Source organism: Bombus terrestris, chromosome 14 (genome assembly GCF_910591885.1).
Source record: "Bombus terrestris chromosome 14, iyBomTerr1.2, whole genome shotgun sequence".
Taxonomy (NCBI): Eukaryota; Metazoa; Arthropoda; class Insecta; order Hymenoptera; family Apidae; genus Bombus; species Bombus terrestris.
The window spans coordinates 8,358,929-8,380,253 of NC_063282.1; the positions used below are offsets into that span (position 1 = coordinate 8,358,929).

General features: G+C 37.0%; 1 protein-coding gene and 1 long non-coding RNA gene across 2 annotated transcripts in view; one reads left to right on the forward strand and one right to left on the reverse strand.

Annotated features, from left to right (window-relative positions):
* Positions 1–354: 354 nt before the first annotated feature.
* Positions 355–4,379, reverse strand: LOC105666491. The gene is made up of 3 exons (XR_001099331.3): positions 4,142–4,379; positions 2,248–2,537; positions 355–995 (listed from the first exon to the last, which is right to left on the reverse strand). It is a non-coding gene; the product is annotated as an uncharacterized LOC105666491 (long non-coding RNA).
* A 91-nt stretch (positions 4,380–4,470) lies between these two features.
* The window catches only part of LOC100644781, a 162,961-nt gene continuing 146,106 nt past the window's right edge, over positions 4,471–21,325 (forward strand). Inside the window, exons 1-2 of the mRNA XM_012316508.3 lie at positions 4,471–4,605; positions 20,730–20,950. Coding sequence (XP_012171898.1) covers positions 20,906–20,950 — 45 coding nt within the window. The 5' untranslated portion in view covers positions 4,471–4,605; positions 20,730–20,905. The remainder of the gene's footprint in view (positions 4,606–20,729; positions 20,951–21,325) is intronic.

Sequence of the window (21,325 nt, forward strand, 5' to 3'; positions counted from 1 at the left end):
GAGTTATTACATCGACCGACGCGATGCTCAAAGGTGTGACACTCAAATTAAACAGAAGAAAGTGGTTACGGTGAAAAGAACAACAGGCGATACACTGGATATCACGCTTATGCGTAACAAACTTTCTTTTATCCGATCTCACTTTCCTCTGGTTAAATATACGTACAGCGAACTGATTCTTAATTGGAATCTACGTCATCGAAAAATTATACGAAAAATCAGTCACTGAACTGATGCATCCGGAATGCTTCTTCATGATTTTAAATTGGTAGGTGGATATCGTGAATGGAAAGTAAATGTTAGAAATACCACACTGTCTGTGTCTAAAGTATAAAGATTAAAATAACAAAGGAATTATAATAAATTAGGGATTTATATCTCGTGCAAATATTAGTACAAATTAATATTGACTTTGAAAATTGAAATCTAACGAGAAGACTACAGAATCACTAAAGAAGCACGCCAAACAAGAACTAGGGATAACGATGTTTACAAATTCGAAAGAATGAATTTACATAACCGTTGGAAAATGTATATAGATTTAATTGGAAATTTAATACGATCATTGAAAATAAATCTTAATTCCGCAAGTAATTTCTACGTATTATATTTTAGCTTCGAATTTGATTTTTGATTTCTCTTTTTCGATGGAATGGCGGTAAAAGAATAGATCGAAACGAAACAGATTTGCAGCGTTGACACGAGGACAATTGAAGAATTGGAATAAGTCACGATTAACGCGTACATGCGTGCTGGGACATGGTAAACGACTACGTAAATTGTAGCTCGATCCGGTGCGTAACGAACCGATGTACCAGAGCCTCGGACTTGTTCGAAATGGCGTATGCACGCGTCCCGTGCGTGTAATTAGGGGACATACGTGCTTCGCTTGACAGTTCGTTCTGTTCGAGCAAGTGTTTTCAGACTGATTCGCAAGGGAGCTTCCAATACGAGCCGACTATACAAAACCCCTGCTCGTTTGCATAACAAATCGACTGAAACAAGTTTTTTAAGAAATGCTCAGTAAAAATTCCTCTCTAATTTATGTAATTTGTTATCGCTAAGAATATTAATTTTTTATCTTTCTTAATTTCTACGTAAAATGTGATCTATATCTAATATCCTAACAATGTGTAACTGGATTATCATCTGATATTTTTAGATTGGTAATTTGTTTTCTTTTTACTTTAAAAATATTAGTCTGGTAAATATTATTGCTGTATTTTCCTCATATTTATCAGTATATGTTCGTTATCGCAACAAGTAAAATAAAGTTATTTTAATTTAATAAATGTGGTACAGCTTTCTTCTCTTACCCTGAAAGCGACAGTTTTTCAAAGAGTGCAAAGAATTGTTTCGACTGAGGAGGCTATATATTTGCTGAATTTAAGATATTATACGTATTAATCGTTGCGGTATTGTTACTGCGCCGACAAAGTGTAACCGTAGTGTTGAGATAAATAAGATTGTCAGACACAAAATGCTGACGTAGCCGGTACAGACGGAGATAAGGATCGCAAGAAAGAAGAAAAGCTATTTCACAGATCGAGGATGATAGGGTTCAGATGCGAGTAATAAATTTTAGGTGCAAGTGGGTCGACGCCGGCGTAGATTGCCCCCGATTTCTGCATTTCGACAGGAGTCACGGTGAAACTTTCGTTTAAAACTTATAATCGCGTATTCTCGACGTCGTCTCAATAAAATAAGGAAGTTTTAACGTTAAAGACACTGACAAGTTCCCGAAGGGAAATCGATAATTGTTCGAAGGAATCTCCTTTGAGGAGTTTTAAAACAGGAAAAAACGATCTGCTTAGTATCACCAATTAATAATTTTATAATAAGTAAACTAAGAACTCCTCGAGAAAATAAGAAGTTTCCCGAGTTTTATCATTAAAATTTCATCAAACATTCATTCTCGTTAATTTAAAAAGATATGGCTACTTATATAGTATATTGAAGTTTAGCTTCATCTACAATTTTCTCAAACTCGAAATTTTGTCGCTATCTCTGCACTTCTAATTTAACAAGTAAATTTTCAAATTTTGAAATCAGAAGGTTTGTATAATACTCCCTGATGAATAGGATAATTTACTTTGCGATTAGTGCGATTGTTTCTGTTTCAAAGTAAGAAAAGAGAGCATTTAAACGTTCCATCTAGGTAATCCATTTTCTAAGGTATTTGTCACGCGATTTTATTCAAATTTGTCGTCACTTTAAAACACAGTTCGAAGATTTGCATGTACTTACTAACTCCATTAGACTGGAAACATGACCAGCTGGAGATTGCGACAACCGGTTGAGAGACTTATTCGACCTTCATTCCGGCCTTTACCACATTCCAATGAGAGCCGATGAATTCCATCGAGTCCTCCTTTCGACATGACCCCATAAACTTGAAGACATCTGTGGTCATTGAGGGCTGGCTGTGTAATTAGAAAAGTGGCTGGTAAACCTTCGCCGAAGAACCAGTACAGTCGTGACAGACTTTAAAACTTCCAGTGATTTCCCATGAAAACTTTCTTTTCAACGGACGAGACCTGTATAAATAATAATGTATTCATTTCCACGGTTGTGTATGCTGATGACACTTGTGAATCGCCAGGGAAAATATTCATGTGAGAATAATCGATATTTAGCGCACGTGTGTTGGCGCGAGCACGGAAAAGGCAATTTTTAAAATATAAATTCAAGGCAAATTGAAAAACGAGTGCTAGTTACCGTTATCGAGGCGATACGTATGTTGAAACAGATATTTCATTCTGAAATTGTTATCTCTTGCGAACGTGTTTGTTTATTGCATTAATTTCTACTTGTCGTTATAAATTAATAATCGTAACTTCGTCCACAAAATACGGTGCAATTAATTGTACAAACATATTTTAATCAAATAACAGTAATTTAACAAAGTCCAGCTTTATTTGCATTATCATACCTACATGCATACCCAAAAGTAGCTTAAATTTGTCATATCGACAACATTTCGTGTATGGTTACTTCCTAATTTATACACCTCGTTATAATCACGACACGATTTCTCGAAAGCAAACTTTATCAAAGTAATATTTAACATTACTAACTATCACATCGATCTTATCTATATAAATACATACGAATCTTAACAGCACGGATTAGAATTATTAGTTGTCTCACTTATTTCAGATCTCCGTGTATAAATGTCTCAAATCCTCTTATCAAATTAATTACCTAGTTGTTATATCTTTGGATACTTTATTTCCTTCGATTTCAAACAAAGCTTTATTCAGGATTTTTAAATATCATCTTCGATACAAAAATCGAAAGATTGATAAATTGTCGCTGATAAAGCGTGCTGTTAAGATTTATGGTATAATAATATGGTACAATATAACAATATATAATAGTATATAATAATATGCTGCCTAAAATCTCAAATTATTAGAATCTCAAATAGCAAATTAGCGCGTTTTACTAGTCATAGCTTATCAATTGGTTCGAGTTCTTTCTGTCAGTAGCTTTTTACGTATAGATACTCTAAATCCTTTTATCAAGTTGTCTTATTGTATCAACTTAATGTTTAAAACACGAACTTTTCCAATATCCTACTCAAAACCCTAGATTTATCTAAAATTCAACACCTTACTCAGACACCTTAACAATACCAATTTTGAAGAGAATCTCGAATTTTCTCGTCGGAAACTTCAACTCGTAATCAGTCCCATAGAAACAAATGTTATCAAGCTTCTCAACACTTTTCGAAATTTCAACATCCCTAAATATCCATCCGCCCTTAAAAATTAGCCAGAAGCTCGCGAATCTTTTAACTCAATCCTATGAAATCAGATTTTTCCATCAGCCAAAGTATTCTGCTGCTCAGCATTTCTAAATATCCTTTCCATCTTACGAATCACCGAAAACGTCAAAAATCGTTCAACTAAATCCTGCGATTTTACCAAATTTTACCAAGCTTCTACTCAGCATTCCTAATTATCCTTTTCGTGCTATTAGAGAATCGCCTAAAATTTATTAAATACTCTCGCGATACGTAGATTTAATCCAGCGACTTATCAGCGACACTGGACGTGCCAAGGTTTGGCTCGCCTCGGTATCTGATCTTTCTTGGTGCACGGTGATACTTACGTCGCACGTCGCTAACAATACTCACGCCGAGCAACCGCATCGTTTGACAGAAGTCGCGCGTGGACGCGTGGAACCATGTTGACTAGTCAACGTCGGTGGCACGATTATTTTGCGGGCGCGTAAAGTAGCGTGGTTTTGCAACGTGGACGCGCTGAATCCTTACGATCTCGCACGAACGATACCCATTCGTCCGATTCGGCAGAGGTCGGCTGGTCTGCAGCGACTCCGCCGCTCGGAAGAGGCTCAGTCGCTTCGCGCGCCTCGTGCCGTATGTGTTGTATCTGTTCACTGCTCCAACTGGTTAAATCGTGAGAAGCTCCCGCCTTAGTTTCGTGTGTCGATCCTAGATCAAACTCGGTTTTTTTTTGCGTGACAATCGTCGCGGCAGTTGAAAACGAACGTGTTTCTTTTTTCTCCAATCACTGGTGCTTGTTTCGTCAAATTTTCCCAGTTCCGTTTGAAAGTTCCCGGCTCGGCCCATCGGCTGAGGTGAGTACCAGTAGTGCGTGTTCTTATCTTTCTCCCTCTGATATAAGCTTCTCTTTTTACTTTAATATAGTTGAAGTGTTTTGAGACAAATCGTTGTTTTCTGAACTTCTTAAACATCAATCGTATCTGTGACACCACATTTGTGATTAAGTTTAGAAATCGTCGTATCTGATTGGGAAGAGTGATCGCTGATTAAATGGTATCTTTGGAAATGATGATACTAGGTGATTCACGAGTTCATAACACACTGTATATTTTTAGCGATGGATTTATCTGGTGACGGATCAAGAAATAAAATTCTGGGCTCTTGTTATCGGTTTGACTAATTTTGAATTCCGGATTTGCGAAACGTTGTTGTTTTGCAACGATGAAAACACTTTATCGTAATTAATATGAATGTAGAGTAATAAATAGAAAATTTCATTATTGAAATATGATTGAAATATTTTGTAAGATAGGTAAGACTGTCTTGAGCGTGATACTTGATGTCGTTTAATACGAACAGGTGTCTCTATGTGAGTTTCGAATCTCCATAAGAACGTGAAAGAAATCCTAATTTCGTTCTAAGTGACAGTACAATTTCCCATTCCACTGGAACGAAAAATAGCATCATTCTCGATCGCAATGCACCGTTTTACAAACAGATATATTTCTCTTTCACATTAAACCCTATATTATGGTCTCAATATGAGCCAGGTTTTTCACGATGTGACCGGACTGGCCGTGAATTATTTGTCATTTTGTAGGAACATAAATTCTGTTTTGGAGCTGACGTTTGGTAGCGTTCAATATGCGTTCGGTCAGTTAGTTTTCTCGTCGCTCCAATAATTTGGGGCTATGCAACGTGTTTTCGGGGGAAAAAAATGGAACAGACCTTTTTGTGAGATCACCGACAGCCGCAGGTTTCCAGTGTGACACGAAGTTGTTGCTTACGATTTAAAAAAAAAATTGATGTTGAATTTCGAAATAAAGAGAAGTGGAAAATTTATTAAATCACTCGGACATTCTCTCTCCGTTTAAAACAAAGAATTCCAATTAATAGCTTCGCCAGTGAATAAAAATATATGATAATCAAAAGTCCTAAGAGATTATTTTTCTATATCTCCTTAAATTAAAGTTAAAAATTCTCCATATGTTTGTATATCACCCTCTTTTTATAATTACTTTTATCTTGACATCGTGATTAAAAATTTTTATCGATACTGGGCAAGCGAGATTATCTCGAATCCGAGTAATGAATGAAGATTTTTTACGAATACAAACTGGCAACGATAAGTTCATAAATCTCGCGTTTAGATGTTGGAGAAGTTGGATCTACCTTTCGTGTTCCGAAAGTAAATGTTTAGTTTTCATCTTTCTTCGTGTCCAAAGAGGAAACACACGACATACGTAAGTTTAGCGGGAATGATCGATAACAGGGGATAAAATGAAACAACCGAGTGGATTTCCGCGCGAACTTTTCGTGTTTCCTACTAATCGAAAAGTAGCTCTTATCGAAAGGCGCAGTAGTCGAAACTCGATTTCTCTTGAATCAAAGTGTTGAACTCGGGACACGATTATTTTCTTGCAATAATCATCGTATCTGGTTTAATAGTACTGCTTTTATCAGATAGAAAATAGGATAAAATAGGATTATGAGGTTAGAAAAATTTCGAAAAATTCATGGAGAATTATTTAAAGAATTAGACGTTCAGATGCAAGAAAATAAAGAAAGCGAATATTGGTAGAGCAAAGATAGAATTAATTACGAATATTAAATAATTAATAGTCGATAAATAGTTATAGCTTACTGCAGGATGTCGCTTAAAATATTAGCTACTCATTTTCATCGATTCGATATGAAACCCAAATTTGTGGACCTTAATGATCCGTTAGCGCGCGTGAGAAGCTCTCATCGATTTCTGGCGAAATTTATTGCGACAATATTGTACAGGGTATAAATTAAAGAAAAAAAATAAAAAAAAATAAAAAATAAAGTCTAAACTACAAACAAATTAAATTCAGCTGAAATGCTTCTGCACGAAAATAAAAATAGAAAAAACAAAATGAAATGTAAAAAAGTTATTTAACATCGTCGATATCCTCGTTCAGCTTAAACAGTGACCATACGAACACGATCTTTTCTTAATAAACAGAGGGCAAGCTTCTAATTTCGCGCAGAAAGGGAGAAACGCGATTTAATTAAAGCTTATTCCACGAATGATCTTGAATTGTAAGTAGAAATTCGAAGTGCAGCTACAAAGGTAGGACGCCTGGTATTTTCTCAATCTTAAGAATGTGTTGTAGCCAGCCATAAGATGGCGCATTAATAACGTAGCATTCGAAGCAACCGACAGGAGATTGCGTTCCCTATTTAGAAGCGTCTTTTGAAGGCTTCTCCTCGTTGCTTTCTTTTTTCGATTATGCAAATAAACCGTTACGCGAATATTACGTTCTACTATAAGTAGAGTCGTTTTAACTCACGACGTCCTAACGGGAAAATTATCACATAGACGGTGGAAGATTCCCTTTGAAGCGATCACTTTCAACTTAAAACCGTACACCTGCACCTCTTGTCGGCCTTAGTTAAACTTCCGTTTCGGGATTTCACGTGTAACCTATCGCTTACACTTTTTATTTCGGTCAAAGGTTCCACAGTAATTTATGAATCTCGCCGCCAAACGAGTCACCGGAAACCAAATTTTTCCTAGTTTATTCCCGACGAGGCTACTAGATGTTTCAAAAATATTGGACAAAAGTTTTAGTGCAACTTTTATGTGTTAAAAAAGAAGATTGCGATACAAACAGTGAGGCTATTAAAACAAAGAAATCATTTTTAGCTAGATAGTTTTAGTGCAGAATATTGAATATGTTTGTATAAATCTTTTTTATTTTGACATAAGAAGTTGTATCCACATTTTTTAAATGCCTTATACATTATGTGTTTAATGATTATACGCAGTTCACTCGCGTTTGCAAAAATTAACGCGACAGAGTAGCCTTATTCCGCGTTCGAGCATAAGGAAGTTGGCAAATAAATTTTCATCCCTGTGAAACTTAAAAAAAAGCCGACGATTCGCGCACCGCTACATGGAATGAAAACTTATGGTCGAGTGAAGTTTCGCTAAAACCGGAAACTTGTTCTCGGTTCCATCAGCGAATGAAGTACGTCAAAATTAAATTATTCACGTATTCCTTCTCTCTTTAACCGCGGAAAATATCGTGTTTAACTTGACTCCTATTATAAATTTAAACTTCGTCCAAGCCGTCTTTCGAAGTCGAATTTATCTTAGAGAAATTTTTCGTTGAAAGGAGCGTTTTTGTAGCGAAGATCGCGGTCGATCGCCAACAAAGGTCAATTCCTTTTCGATAGATAACAAACGCGACCGAGAAGATCGAACGAACGATACTTCCACGGAATCTCGCAGACAATTAGGGAAGTTTCAATTAGTGGAAAAAAAGTAAAGAGGCCGATAATACGATAGCAAACGGGTGGCTTTTGTTTAAAGTACCATGCTTACGTCGCTGAAGCGAGCGTTCGCGTCTCGAATTATCGATCAAGGAACGATAATCGGCACTATTTTATCCCTTGTCTTATAATTAGCATTCTGTTTGCGATTCACGGTTAATATATCCGGAAAAGGAGAAGAAGAATACACAGTGTACATCTACACTTCCATTCGAGAGACAGAGAAAAAAGGAAAGAGAGTAATTTACGTACTTAACTATACCTGAGGAAATTTATGTAGATCCGAGATAAGATTATTCCGCTGGAAAAGTTGTTGAATGTGAACGAGAAAACTGTGTTACGTTACGCTCACCGCCATTTCGACAATGGCAATAATATTCTTCGTTTAAATCTGCTTTCGTAATTATCTATGAAACGGCCTTATCTGTGAAATATATTTAAAAGAGAGTAGGGGAAACTTGTTATTCTTGTTATTCCGTGTTAATTTGATCGATAGTATATTGAAAGTAAATGATCGAACGCAATTTTTTTGCCGGATGAACAAGGCTATCGGTAGTTTTCATATCAGACCCGCGTCGAGCTTTGTATCTCAAAGAGCTAAAGAACAATTTCCTCCCATTCCAAGTCGCATTCGTTCTCATCTCGACCCATTTTATCTTCCCGCGATCGTAATTTCCTTTCTTAATCAGAGCGAATATTCGTTTTCATTGCGCGGCCTGTTTTATCGCTTTGCGATCGTAATTTCTTCGCCTTAATACCGCTTTCTTTCTAATCGGCGAATAATAAGGAGGCAAATTGATCGATTTCGCGTTTTTCTACTTGCGTCTCGTTTTCCTTCTGATCGTCTCCGTTTTATTATCTCACAATTTCATCGGTTAGAAGAAAAGTTTGACGCACAATTTTAGAAATATTTGCAATTCGAAATAGGCCAATAGAACCTATAAAATTTTGATGATATTCCAAGAAGACAGACAAAAATTGATTTACACGTTCGAGTTTTAGTCATCTTTCTTTTTTTGTAAAACTTGATGGAAAATTACGTTCAATGAAGAATTCATTAACGTTCCAAGCGACAGGTGTATTGTTATGTATATCGAATGAATTTAAAGTAGAACGTAGTCAAATTTGTTCGATTCTTCGGTTGGATGGTCCTCGATGACGTTTATTTTGGCATGTGACTCGTTTCAATGAGTTCAAATGAGCATCGACAGGGACGAGACCCGGGCAGAGTAAAAGAATTCAAAGGAGCAGTAATCGAAAATATTTTCCTTTTTTAAGCCGATATTGACTGGACGAGTCGCACTCGGGCACGGATCAGTTGTGAATTTATGTCATACGTTAGCGGACATAAATCATACTGCGTTTACTGTTATGCTCGCGTTAAAATCGCCGTTTTTACCTAGAAACGATATCGCGTCGTTGGAAAATTTTGCATTCGTACTGAAAATAAAAATTTATACAGATGGTAAGCCGATGAAAAATTCTCATCGATCGAGTGTCACAGATATGGGTTGCAAGTTTCAGCAATGTCTCAATTTTAGTCGAAAAAATTACTCGAATTTTATAAAAAGCGAATGCGTTCCCGAAACTTGTTCCATCATTTTCCGAATGAAACGAGTATAGAGAGTGAAAGAACGTCACGTGTAATGTTCGAACGAACAATACGTACAATTCTGATCGTAATTGCGTTCGTATCTGAAATTAACTCGAAAGAGTTCCATTTCCACGGAGTTGTTCGGTGGTGTAATTGAAATAGCTGCTTGGTACGAGTACGTGCGCGCAACGCGAGTTTGAGATAATGTGTAATCCTAATTAAAAGCTTTCGCGGAACTTTACAGCGCTCGCCACTTACTGTTAGTTTCTTCATTTCATTACGGCACGATGCCAGAGAAATGCATACAGTTTGCGGCTGGTGCAAAGCGTGTTGGACCTGATGGTGTACAAAAAAGGAATTCGCGCCCAAGAAAATTGCACGTGGTTTCCTACGAAAACTTCGCCTCTGAATAACATCCACGATTGTTCTATGAATTTCAAACACTGTGAAAATTTACACAGCCCAAGTTTTGCGTCTTCTTTCGAAATAGTTTCTTTCCTTTTATAAGAAAATAATTATATTGAGATATAATTTGATAAAATAATATGAAACAAAAAATATTGTGCGTCTATTAATTCCTTATAAAACGAAAGAAACTTTCGGGACAACCTAATAGATACTCACGTTGGATTAAAAAATTGAACGCTTCTAGATAAGACAAATATATATGAAGAGAGTAGTATATTTCGCTAAAATAAATTTCCTTTTCAACTACTCCAACTCATTATTTCTTCATAGTATTTCTTTATAGTATAATATTATCTCATAATGAATGAAACTGACGATAAAGATTGTAATAAATCTATCTAAAGGAAAGAGTATTTAATAGAAATGCTTATAAAAAACATGATGGCCAGTGAAACAGCGTCAAGGTATCGACAATCGTAAAATATATCGTTACGGAAAACAATTTACTTCGATCAGAAATTTTCGGGCGCTATCCTATCCGATTTCATTTTGTATGTAGACGATAATTCGTAGTCACACGTAATTGTCACGTATCATATATTTTTCGTATTACGTGCGTGCGTGTGAATCGCGATTGCAAACGTTTCACGATCGTGTTTCTCTACGAATATTGCTACAATACCTTGCTCGCCCCTTCTCATTCTTTCCCTTTCTTTTTGTTGAAATATAACAAGCAAGCAATAAACGACGAAGCCCTAGCAAGAATCGCGTAACTTTATTGTTTTAACAGAAACTCTCTATTGCAGTTTACTTTTTCCCTCCCCGTCGCCATTTCCACCCACGCGACTTTATTTTCCATCGATTCTCCGTTTTCTCTCTCATTTCTTCTGATCTTTCCTCCGCGACAATATTCGTGACGCTTTCGCGTCCTCCAGAGCGAATGATAATGTACCCTTTAAATGAAACCACGTTATCGATTCCTCTTTCGAGTACGGAGACATGGCACTGATTGCGGTCGACAACATTCTTTTGTGCCGCGTATCACTCAACTTTTCTCCCGTGAAACCGTTTCCTTCCTTTCTCGCGCATCGACGTTCCCAAACTTTGTAATTTATTACACGCGGCGAGTTAGGCTCTTTTTTTATTCTTTTCTTTTGTCTACGGCATAGTTGACAAGGGAAACTTTCACTTGAACTTTCAGATTGCACTGCGTAAATACTTTTTTCAAACTTGTAATCTTTAAACGTTTCGAATAAATCTCGCGTTTATTTTTAAACGGTCTTTTTAATAGTCTATGATTTCAAACGAAATGAAAATTCTTGGATGTTTGAATAATTTTCTAATAGTTTTTGAAGCACGATTTATCTCTCCAAGACTGTTATTGTTAATGAAAAACTTTACTACTGTAAAGCTACTGCCTACGATTACGAGAAATTTCGCGATGAAAAAATGCATATAATGCAAATAACATGAAAAGACATATAAAATATACTCATTATAATACTTGACAAATAAATCAAACTTCTGTCTATTCTTCCAATCGTATCCATGAAAATATGAATTCGCATAAAAATCTGCGGTCTATCGATCTTTTACCATAAATATTTACAAATGTTCGAATATTTTCACGAGCCATTGTACATGTAATTCCGTTAGGTTTCTTTTCATGGCTCCCATATATTCGTATAATTAATATCCACACAGTATTGAACAACATATATACAGCAGACATTACACAAAACTTGAAAAGTGCACTACTTTCAAATCTCGAACTACAGTATAATCGACAATCGATGTTATCGGAAGGTTCCACGTGAACTCGTTGAACTTCGAACGGTACGCCCACACGCGACCGGTCGCAGGTGCATACTCGTCGGTGAAACCGTATACACGCAACGTGCGTTACTGCCTGCAGGATATCAGGACCGTTTTATAACTGTTACGACAGAAGAGGCAGGACGACATTCCAACGTCGGCTCGATTTGAATGCGACCTCACGAACAAATCTCGATAATTCTCCGACGGGCGCACCTTTCGCATTTTTTCACCTCCGCCCTCGATATTTTCTTTTTCCTCCCTTTTTCTGCAGTGGCTAAAGTCCGATAAAAAGTCAGCCGGTCATCGCGTCTTTCTCTAATTTTATTTTATTTCGTCCCATACTTCTGCCTCGACCATCTATCCATTTTCTATATCGCGAAAGAAGCAGCAGCCTGGCAAAAGCACCAGCCAGGCCAGGAATTTGTCCCGAATTCCAGCAGCTATGCCTTTCTCACGGAAAAAGAAGTGTGTTTTATCTGGCTTCTCGCACAAAGTATCACCTAGCAGCGCGCCACTACTGATACGGAAATCGGTTTTCCCTGCTACGAAATTTATTGGACGTTCCTCTTCTTGCGCTCCCCGATTCTCTTCTCTGCCTTAGGCAAATTGGTATTGGTATTTATTAATGGCGACCATTCCTCTTGCGGACAGAGCCGAAAATTCCTGGGAATTCCAACGCGGGAATATTTAATTCGGGAACGCTCGGCTTTTTCACAGTATCCCAGTTTTTCTTGTTTCACGCGTGGGCAAATTCAACGGTGAACTTTCGCGTTCGCGGCAGATTTTCGTCGAATTCGCGCTTCGCTATAATTAATTTCGAGCGTAACTGGATTCCTCGTGGCTCGACTTCCCTTCGGTGTTTAGCCCGGTCGCTGGATTTTACAGGTTTTATTTGTATCTTTCAATCAACGGGAAACATTTTCTCTTCCGTCCGTTAATTTGCTGCGTTTATAACGCTCCGCGTGGAACTGTCGAAAAATTCATGCGAACAATCCCGCCAGTTTCCGAGAACGTTTCCCGACCGATTCCGCTAATTTCCGCTCAAGTTTTTTTCGTCGCGCCATTTAATTCGTTTTACACACCCTGTACGATCCTTTTCTTCGTTTAACTCGCGCGCGGAAATCTCAACCTTTTTAATATCCTGATTCTTTTTTCAACTTATAATTAGTTTTCCACGATGTATGTGGAAGATAAATAATACCTTGGGTCATTTTTCACCGAATTCTAAGTGTTTCTCTGTTGTTAGAAAATTTCTCGTACTTGTGGCAAATACGAAAGGATTCTTATTAATGATTCTTCGTTTCAATCGTGCAACAATGATTTCTCTAAAACATTAAAAATCTTTCTCTCGGTTGAAGCTTAAACGAGACAGGAAATAAAAAGAATTTTGAGGACAGCAAAGTTAGTTGCAATTAATATTAGTTTACCCAATTTATCGACGTTCTTGTATTCTTACTGCATATCGGTCAAAAGCGTACGAACACTTTTAAACGGTAGCGTGTTGGAAAACGTGTAGGGGCACACAGGTGCACGCCGCCTGACCAACAGGTTTTACATTCTATAAATGCCGCAGGAATTACAAGCCCATGGAATGTAAAGGATACAGATGCGGTTGATGTCATTTGGACCCCGCGACGCGTAGAAATTCTCTGTCACATTGTCTCTACGATCCCTGGAGCTGTTTGCCTACGGAAACCATTGCCATTGCATAATTCCTTTCACTCGTCGCAATTAAGTCATAAAACTCGCGAATTCCCTGTATTTCAGCTAGAAACCAAGCTACAAAGATTTCTTTCCGTCATGATACAGGCAATAGATTTTCTATTCCATTGTAACCGTCATTCTGTTAATTAGATCATTGTAGCGTCTTGCAATTAGAATTCATTAATATGTAATGTAATTCCATCTAAACACCGACGTACGCTACCGTAAATCAATTCGTGGAAATTTCAATAATTATAGGTTGTCGAGCGTACAAGTTGCAAAGTCAATGCAACGTGGAATAATTCTCAACGACCACTAAGCCGTGAAAGTATGCATTTCCGTCACGGCCAGCTTATTTAGATAGGCAAAGAAAAATGACAGAAACGAGCCAGTAAAAGGACAGACGTTTGATTCATTCATTTCCATAAAATCATACATGGCCGGAGCACGTTGTTTGTTGCGCGTACAGTTAAATTGTATCGAGCAGCTGTTTGGAACGATCGGTTAGAGACAGAAGGCTGCGTTAGCCGAGGTATATTGCGTTCGAACGCGCTTTCCTCTCGCGACTGCATTCTTGCGACCGCCTATGCGCGAGTAGGCACTGGCGAGGAGAAAGATATTGGTTATTTAACATTACGAAACGAGAAGCGAGAAGAGAAATTCATGCAGCCGGGGAACGCTTCTAGAAAAGTGAGAGCAGGCCGTTGATTTGAGAAGATATGGGTTGTCGACCGCTCTAATAAATATATCGTATATTCATTCGTGGATTTCTGATTCGTGACGTAACGACGTGATGTAGTTCGTAACGAAGAAAGTGCGCGATGATATTCTGTCTGAATGATTTCGCGTGGGTTGAATGTTCGAGGGTCATTATTTTTAGGCAGTTCGTTGTACGGGTGATAAATATCGAACGAGAGGAATTTAACAGTTAGATTTATTCAGTATCGTAGTGTAACAAATTAATGAGAGTGATTCAACTAATGGGTATACAGAAACAAATATTCACGGTGTTTCAGTTTTAAACGATCAAACTTCTTCTGTTTATTCTACGAGTAGAAACAAGGAAATAACGTTATGTAAACGTAGATCTGTAAACGCTTTATAAAAGAGTTATGAAAGTATCAAAATATGAAACCTAAAGGCAATAAACGAATATTATCACGAGTGATGAATTGGTTGGGCATTGTTTGATTTGCGAGATCACCAGATCTTACATTGTTAGACTTTTATCTATAGGGAACAATTAAAGCGATAGTGTATCGCACAAGAATTGATACAAAGGATGATTCATGATGCATTGGGTGATCTGAAGCAACAGAAACGAGCAGCAAATTCGGAAAGTGTCAAACTCAATCTCCTAAAGATATCAAGCGCGTATTCGAAACAGTGAACAACGTTTTGAAACGGAACATAAAGACCTAACTAAAATTGATTGGTTTTCATATTTCTTGTGTAAGTTTTTTGTACAGCGTTTGCACACCTATGCTTATAGAACATGTTTTTCTTGTTTCTATTCGCAGAATAAACTGGAGAAGTTTGATCGTTTAAAACCCCGACACACGTGTATTCGCTAGTGAACTTTTGTAGCGAAGTAAATATGTAAATGAGCATTCGATGCGTTCGTTTAGATCGAATGCTCGGAAAATATATTTTTTTTAAGGATTCACTGTGGCAAAAATTTCGTATTTAAAATATTCTAGTTTTAAATTTAAAGTATTATAGTGTAATGGATTACCAAAGATTCGTGCAATAATTTTATAGCACGAAGAAGCTCCAAAATGTTAAAGGTCATCTGTTAAATTTATTTGAGTACTATCAGTACACTAAATCTTCTAGTCTTACCTTTTTTTAGGATCTCTTCTAATTCTGCTCCACTGTAAATTTTTCCATTAGAAATTCCCAAAAAAACAAATTTGAAAAATCTGGAACAGAAACGTAAAAATATACAATAAAAAGATAGACAACTTGCAAATAGAAGAGTGACTTATAGACACATACAAGCGCCCCTCGAATAATTGGATTAATTAGTTCCGTGTTATACAAAACCATGCTATGCGAGCTAAAATTCGTACAATTCATGTGCCCCATGTAACTAATATTAATTTCATGCGAATCTTAGTACAATTCATGCGCTATATTATTCGACAGTTAGGTTTGGAAAAGATACACTTATCTATAACACAGTATAGCGAGCACGTGCATCTGAGTAAAAAAGTTGCGGTAAAGTTTGACTGAAAATCTTTGACTGTTAGAGTGGTTTCCAAGAGGATATCTACTCGTTCGATTTTCTTCCTGTGGCGCGTGACTTTCTTGTATCTTGGTTAATCGATAAGCAAACTCGTCTCCCTCGCTTGAAAACTTCTTCAATTTCTTCGATTCTATTCTGTATCCGCTTATATCTTCAATTTCCGTTCCGTACGGATCTACATTTAAATGTAGAGAACAATGCTGGTGGATTTATGGCACGGGCTGACTATAAAACAGGAGAGATTCATTGCTGGATAGTAAATCTTTACAGTTTGTCTTTCTTTCCTTCCTTGATAGCAACGAAATCTAGAGAGCTGTCTTATATAACTGTCAAATTATGTTGTATTATTTTATCAGTCTTATTACTCTGTTTAATATACGAACAGTAAATATAATTATTATAATGAGTTATTATGATGAAGTTGTAAAGGCATATTTCGCTTTTTTGATAGTAATACAAAAGTTACAACAGAGAAGGGAGTTCCCCTTTTGGAGGAACAAGCGTGTTGAATGAAATATATCAAGTTTACCGAGTGTCTGGTATGAGAAAAACACCAGAGCAACGAGTGTATCGAATGAAATTCCCAAAGTTTTGTAGCATGCGTGGAACCAGCCTAGCACATGTGATTAGAGAGATTAAAGGGAAACATTTTATCGTAAACGTTTCGAGAGAATTTAATTCACTTGAAAGCTTTTAGAGGGTATCGCTACGTTTGGAAAGTTACTGCAAAATTCACTTTGCGACCATGGCAGTCGTGCAATTGCGATATTTTCAAATAGGACGATTGAGTTTGCCTGTTGCGATCGTAATCAGGTAGTAACAGTGATCCTTCGTTCCTCTTTTTTGAAGAACAATGAGATTTTACAGAAACACATGTACAAGCATTAATATCGATGCCTCTTTCCATTTTGTTTTGTAGTATAAGCTCTTTTATAGAACAAAACCAAGCAGAGTGATCAAAACGACCAATTTATAATTTGTCACAGAAATTTTATAGATTTCCTGTGGTGGATTTTTGGGAATTTATTTTACAAAGAAAAATGGACAAAGTCTTGTTTTTCAATATCGTGTGGGCTTTCATATAACTTTCATTTTGGATTGTTTAATATAATTTGTATGCTTCAGCCGTTGATTCAAGTTAATTACATTAAGTAAATTAACTCGATTATGTTTCGTGATAAAGAACAATTAGATAAAGGGGTTAATGCGACATAACGAAGAAATAACGTCGAGAAAAGAAGTACTAAGAAGGATTGGCTTTTAATATCTTAATCCCAGGAGAGATTAATCTAACAACCTCAAATCTATAAAACTGCGTCTAGGAACAGCTGACTACGATATGTTTCCTTCAGACTTTCGTGTCCTACTAAGCCGAGCTTTTTAACTAATCGATCCGTTCCTTATCAGTATCGCAATGTTGACGTGAAAAATTGACCGTGGCATAGTTGCTTTCGGAGAATACTTCTCCGATATATTGCAATAGGGCGGTTAACTTTTTTACTGCGGCTAAAATGTCGAAAGATTATTATAGAATAGAAGAGAAAGGAGGTCTCTTGTCTTAGAATCGAAATAGTTACGAAAGATCGAAAATCGAGCTATTTTCGTACATATTTTTAACGCTTCGATCTAGATCATCACGATCATCGATCTTATACTGAAATTATTCTTTAATTATATTTATGAAGATACAAAGTTGCAGTCTATTCCTTAGAATTTTTGGTGCAGTCAAAATATAAGAAGACAATCTTATTCAACCTCACTTGCTGGAGAAAAGCAAACACACGATTGGCGAAAGAAAGGAGAAGAGAAGATAAAGAAAAATGGGGAAGAGATCGATAAATTTTCATCATCATTGCCGTACAATTGGGGCCGTGTGCTTTCACGATTTCTCGATGTGGAACTGCTCTCGAATCAGGTTGAAAACCAAGCGAGAAAACTCTCGATCGTCGATCCGTGACACCTTAAGCGTGGCTATGTGGACACACACTAAGCACACGTTCGAGAAATAAAACGGCCAAGTTATGCCGCTTTTTCCGGCCTGCTCTCCCTCTACGCGTTTACGGCAAACACACATGTATATACTGGGTGTCCTTGCGGAATGAAAGTACCCTGGAAAACGTGACCTCTCCTTCCACCTATGAGTAATGCGAACCGCTGATGGATCGAGGAGCCCATGTACAACTGTGCATGCGCACCCATGTTCCCTTCCCTGCTATCTTGAATGGAAAAGTTTCCAGATTTCTGCGGCCACTGGCTCGCGCGATTCAAGTGCAAGTGTCACTCCTTAGTTACGCGGAACGATTATTAGCAGACTGTGGATATTTACGCAAATTCAAACTTTTATGGACATTACTGAAGAAATAAAATCAAAATGAAAATTTATTTCATCTACTAAATATTATAACAAGTACTCTACTTTAGACATCTTATGCATTTAGGCATGTTACGTACATTCTATTGACTTTTGAACTTTAATTTCCAAAGAAACGAATAAACGTTCGTAGTCTAGTTGTTGAGGTTATCTGATAGCGAAACGCATGGATGAATTTGTAATAGAAATATATATTGAACCAAATATAAGTATAAGTACAGGCATGGCTGATCCAGATCCTCACTCTAGCAGTGTTACATTACAATAGAATATGATAGATTTATAGTAAAGTACATTACCAAAAAATTAACCTTGGTGTGTAACTCTAGCTGAAAGTTACAGGAAACATCAATAAAAATCTGCTTGTAGCTCTTTTGTTTGTAGACCTTGTTACCCAAAACAACATTTATATTCGAGGATACAATAATATGGACCTCTTCTTTTCTTAATTTTTTTGCTTCACTAAATTCTATTTTCTTCGTAACGGCGGTGTCCAGATCACGGCTATACAAAAGAAAAAGACGTAGAGTTTTCCTAGAAGTAATTACTTCAACTGGTAAACTGTCAGTCTATATGTAAATTCATATCTTTACGAGTGCAATGATAGAAATAGAATCTAAATAAAAATTTGTTTCATCTGCTAAATGTTATAACAAGTATTATAATTTTGATATCTTATATATTTCTGCATATTGCGTGCATTCTGCGCATTTTTGCATCTTTAAATATCCCATAAATGTCTGAATATTCGCAATCTAGTTACTAGAACCGCGTAGTCTTTTTTCCATGAGAATCGCGTTAATGTGTAGCAGTTCGCATGGAGAAATTTGCTCGCGACGTCTTGGTAGTTAATTGCTCGTTAGAGGTGTTCCATTCGAGAACTGAGTGCAAAGAGATAGTTTTATTTCAACTTTGAGATATGAATTCTTGCACCCTATCGCGTAATTGAATTAATGTTATTGCCGAAGTTTTAGAAGTCATGAGTTTCAGGTTACGATATGCGATACAAGACGAGTCACAAATTAGTAGTAATAAATACATTGATAAAGTAAATTGGTAAAGTTTCCAATATAATTTGAAAATCACATTTCAAAATTTATTATCCCGCAAAATTTATTACAGCGACCAGTCACGATTGTAAGATACATTAATGATATTACTCACTTGACTTGTAACTTATAAAATTATACAAGAACTATTTCTGTATCACGAGTCTACGATTAGTTGATAAATTACCTTTGTAAGGAAACCCTGTTACCAAGTATTGAAAAATAATTATAGACGAATATTTTTTCTTCTAACATTAAAAAAACCAAAGCAACATGTGAAAACATCGAGCCACGACGTTAATTACCTACCTAAAACATTTCACGGTAAACACAATCGTTAAAGGAAAGAAAGGAGTTTTCTATTAAGAAGCGAAGTTGAGCGTAGTTTGTTTCGACGAGAAAAAGGGAATTTGCCAGAAAATAAGCGTTCTTGGCATTCTGTTTCATTAAGCACGCAGGACGAGATGCTGGAAGTCCTTCGGATCGCGCGATAGGAATTTTAATGCGTGAACATTAACATAAAAGCATCGTTGAATTTGCCACTCAAGATTTTGTAAATTGTTATTCTAAATGCGCCGGTTACTTGTGAATTATTACACCAGGCCTGACTGTACTGTTCCAGAGATAATTCGTGCAATTTCGTTGCCCGTACGAACCTCCCCCGACGAATAGCAGTTAAATTCACTTAGCGCTGTATCAGCATGATACATTAGCATGCTTGGCAACTGTTTCGACTTTGTTAAGCCTCTTTATATTAATTTGAATACAAAGTATTTCCTCGAATCGCCACCGTCTCCTCTTTCTACGTTATAATTTACAGATTTCACAAATTTGCATAATGAACGGACCTGTACGGAGTTATTCAAATTTTACAACGTTCGGTCGCATTGTTTCGGCTATCATAATGACGCCACGTAATCGCGGAAATAACTGTTTAACATCTCGTCTTACAAAATTAGAAGACACCAGCCTCTCGGAAATGAAAACGAATAGTTCCAATTTTTGTCAATCTATCAATTTCGTTCTACTGGTATACGATCATTATTCGATTCTTAAGAAACAAATAATTTACTTCCATACGTTCGTTTATCGGAGAGAACATTGTGCAGCTTCTCTAATATAACTGGCTTAAACCCGTTACACACGTAATTTCAAATTCATTCCAGGCTAAGGAAGTAAATATACTCTTCTAACAATAGAACGTTTACATAGCAGGACATTGTATGAATACTAAATCGTTTGGCTAGTGTCCGTGTAACGAAGGTTCCACTATATTAGAATTCAATATGGAAACTAGCGCGAAACTATCGCTCTTATCGATTACAAAAGCGTAACTCGAGTAACAACGAATTAAAAGCTCTTATCGTTCGAGCAAAGTGCGTCGTTGTCGAGTTTCAACTAGGTGGGATAGCCAATAAACGCCCAAGGCAGTATGCATCGTTAAACGAATCTCACCCTCTCTTTTTTCTTTTTTTTGGTTGCAGGTCCGGCCAACGAACAGAGACGAATTAGGAGGAAATTTATCGATTTCCGATCCCGAACGATCGACTGCGCGAAAGTGGAGCGGCTACGTGAGATCCGGTTTCGGAAGGACGGAAAAATATGAGCATCTCGTGAAGTCGGTTTAAAGTGCAGCTTTCAGACATCGAAGGGGTATAACATGGAAACCGAAGAACTCACTAGACTCGTAGATGAGATCTACAAGGTAAGCGTCCAATCGAGTATCGATCTGGAGATCGTGCACTGGTCTCGCCAGGTTGGCTCACAACACCCAGCTTGGTTTCTCCTCGTTGTAACGTACGATAGAAACCAGCCGTAGAAAAACGGGAAAGTTCTGTTACACTTTCGATAAAATTGATCGAGTGGAGTCGTGTTTGATTAATTGCGCAATTAGGCGACAGCGTCGCGTCGATTAACGCTTTTCACTCGAAAGAAATGGTAACGTTCAGTAGCGTAAGGTGAGTTTTATCAATGACAAGATAATTCCAATTACTATATAGAGTTGTTGCACGTGAAACAGCCAATTTCTAATTTATTTAATTTAATCTAATTCAATTTATTGCCAAAAATATCCATTTTT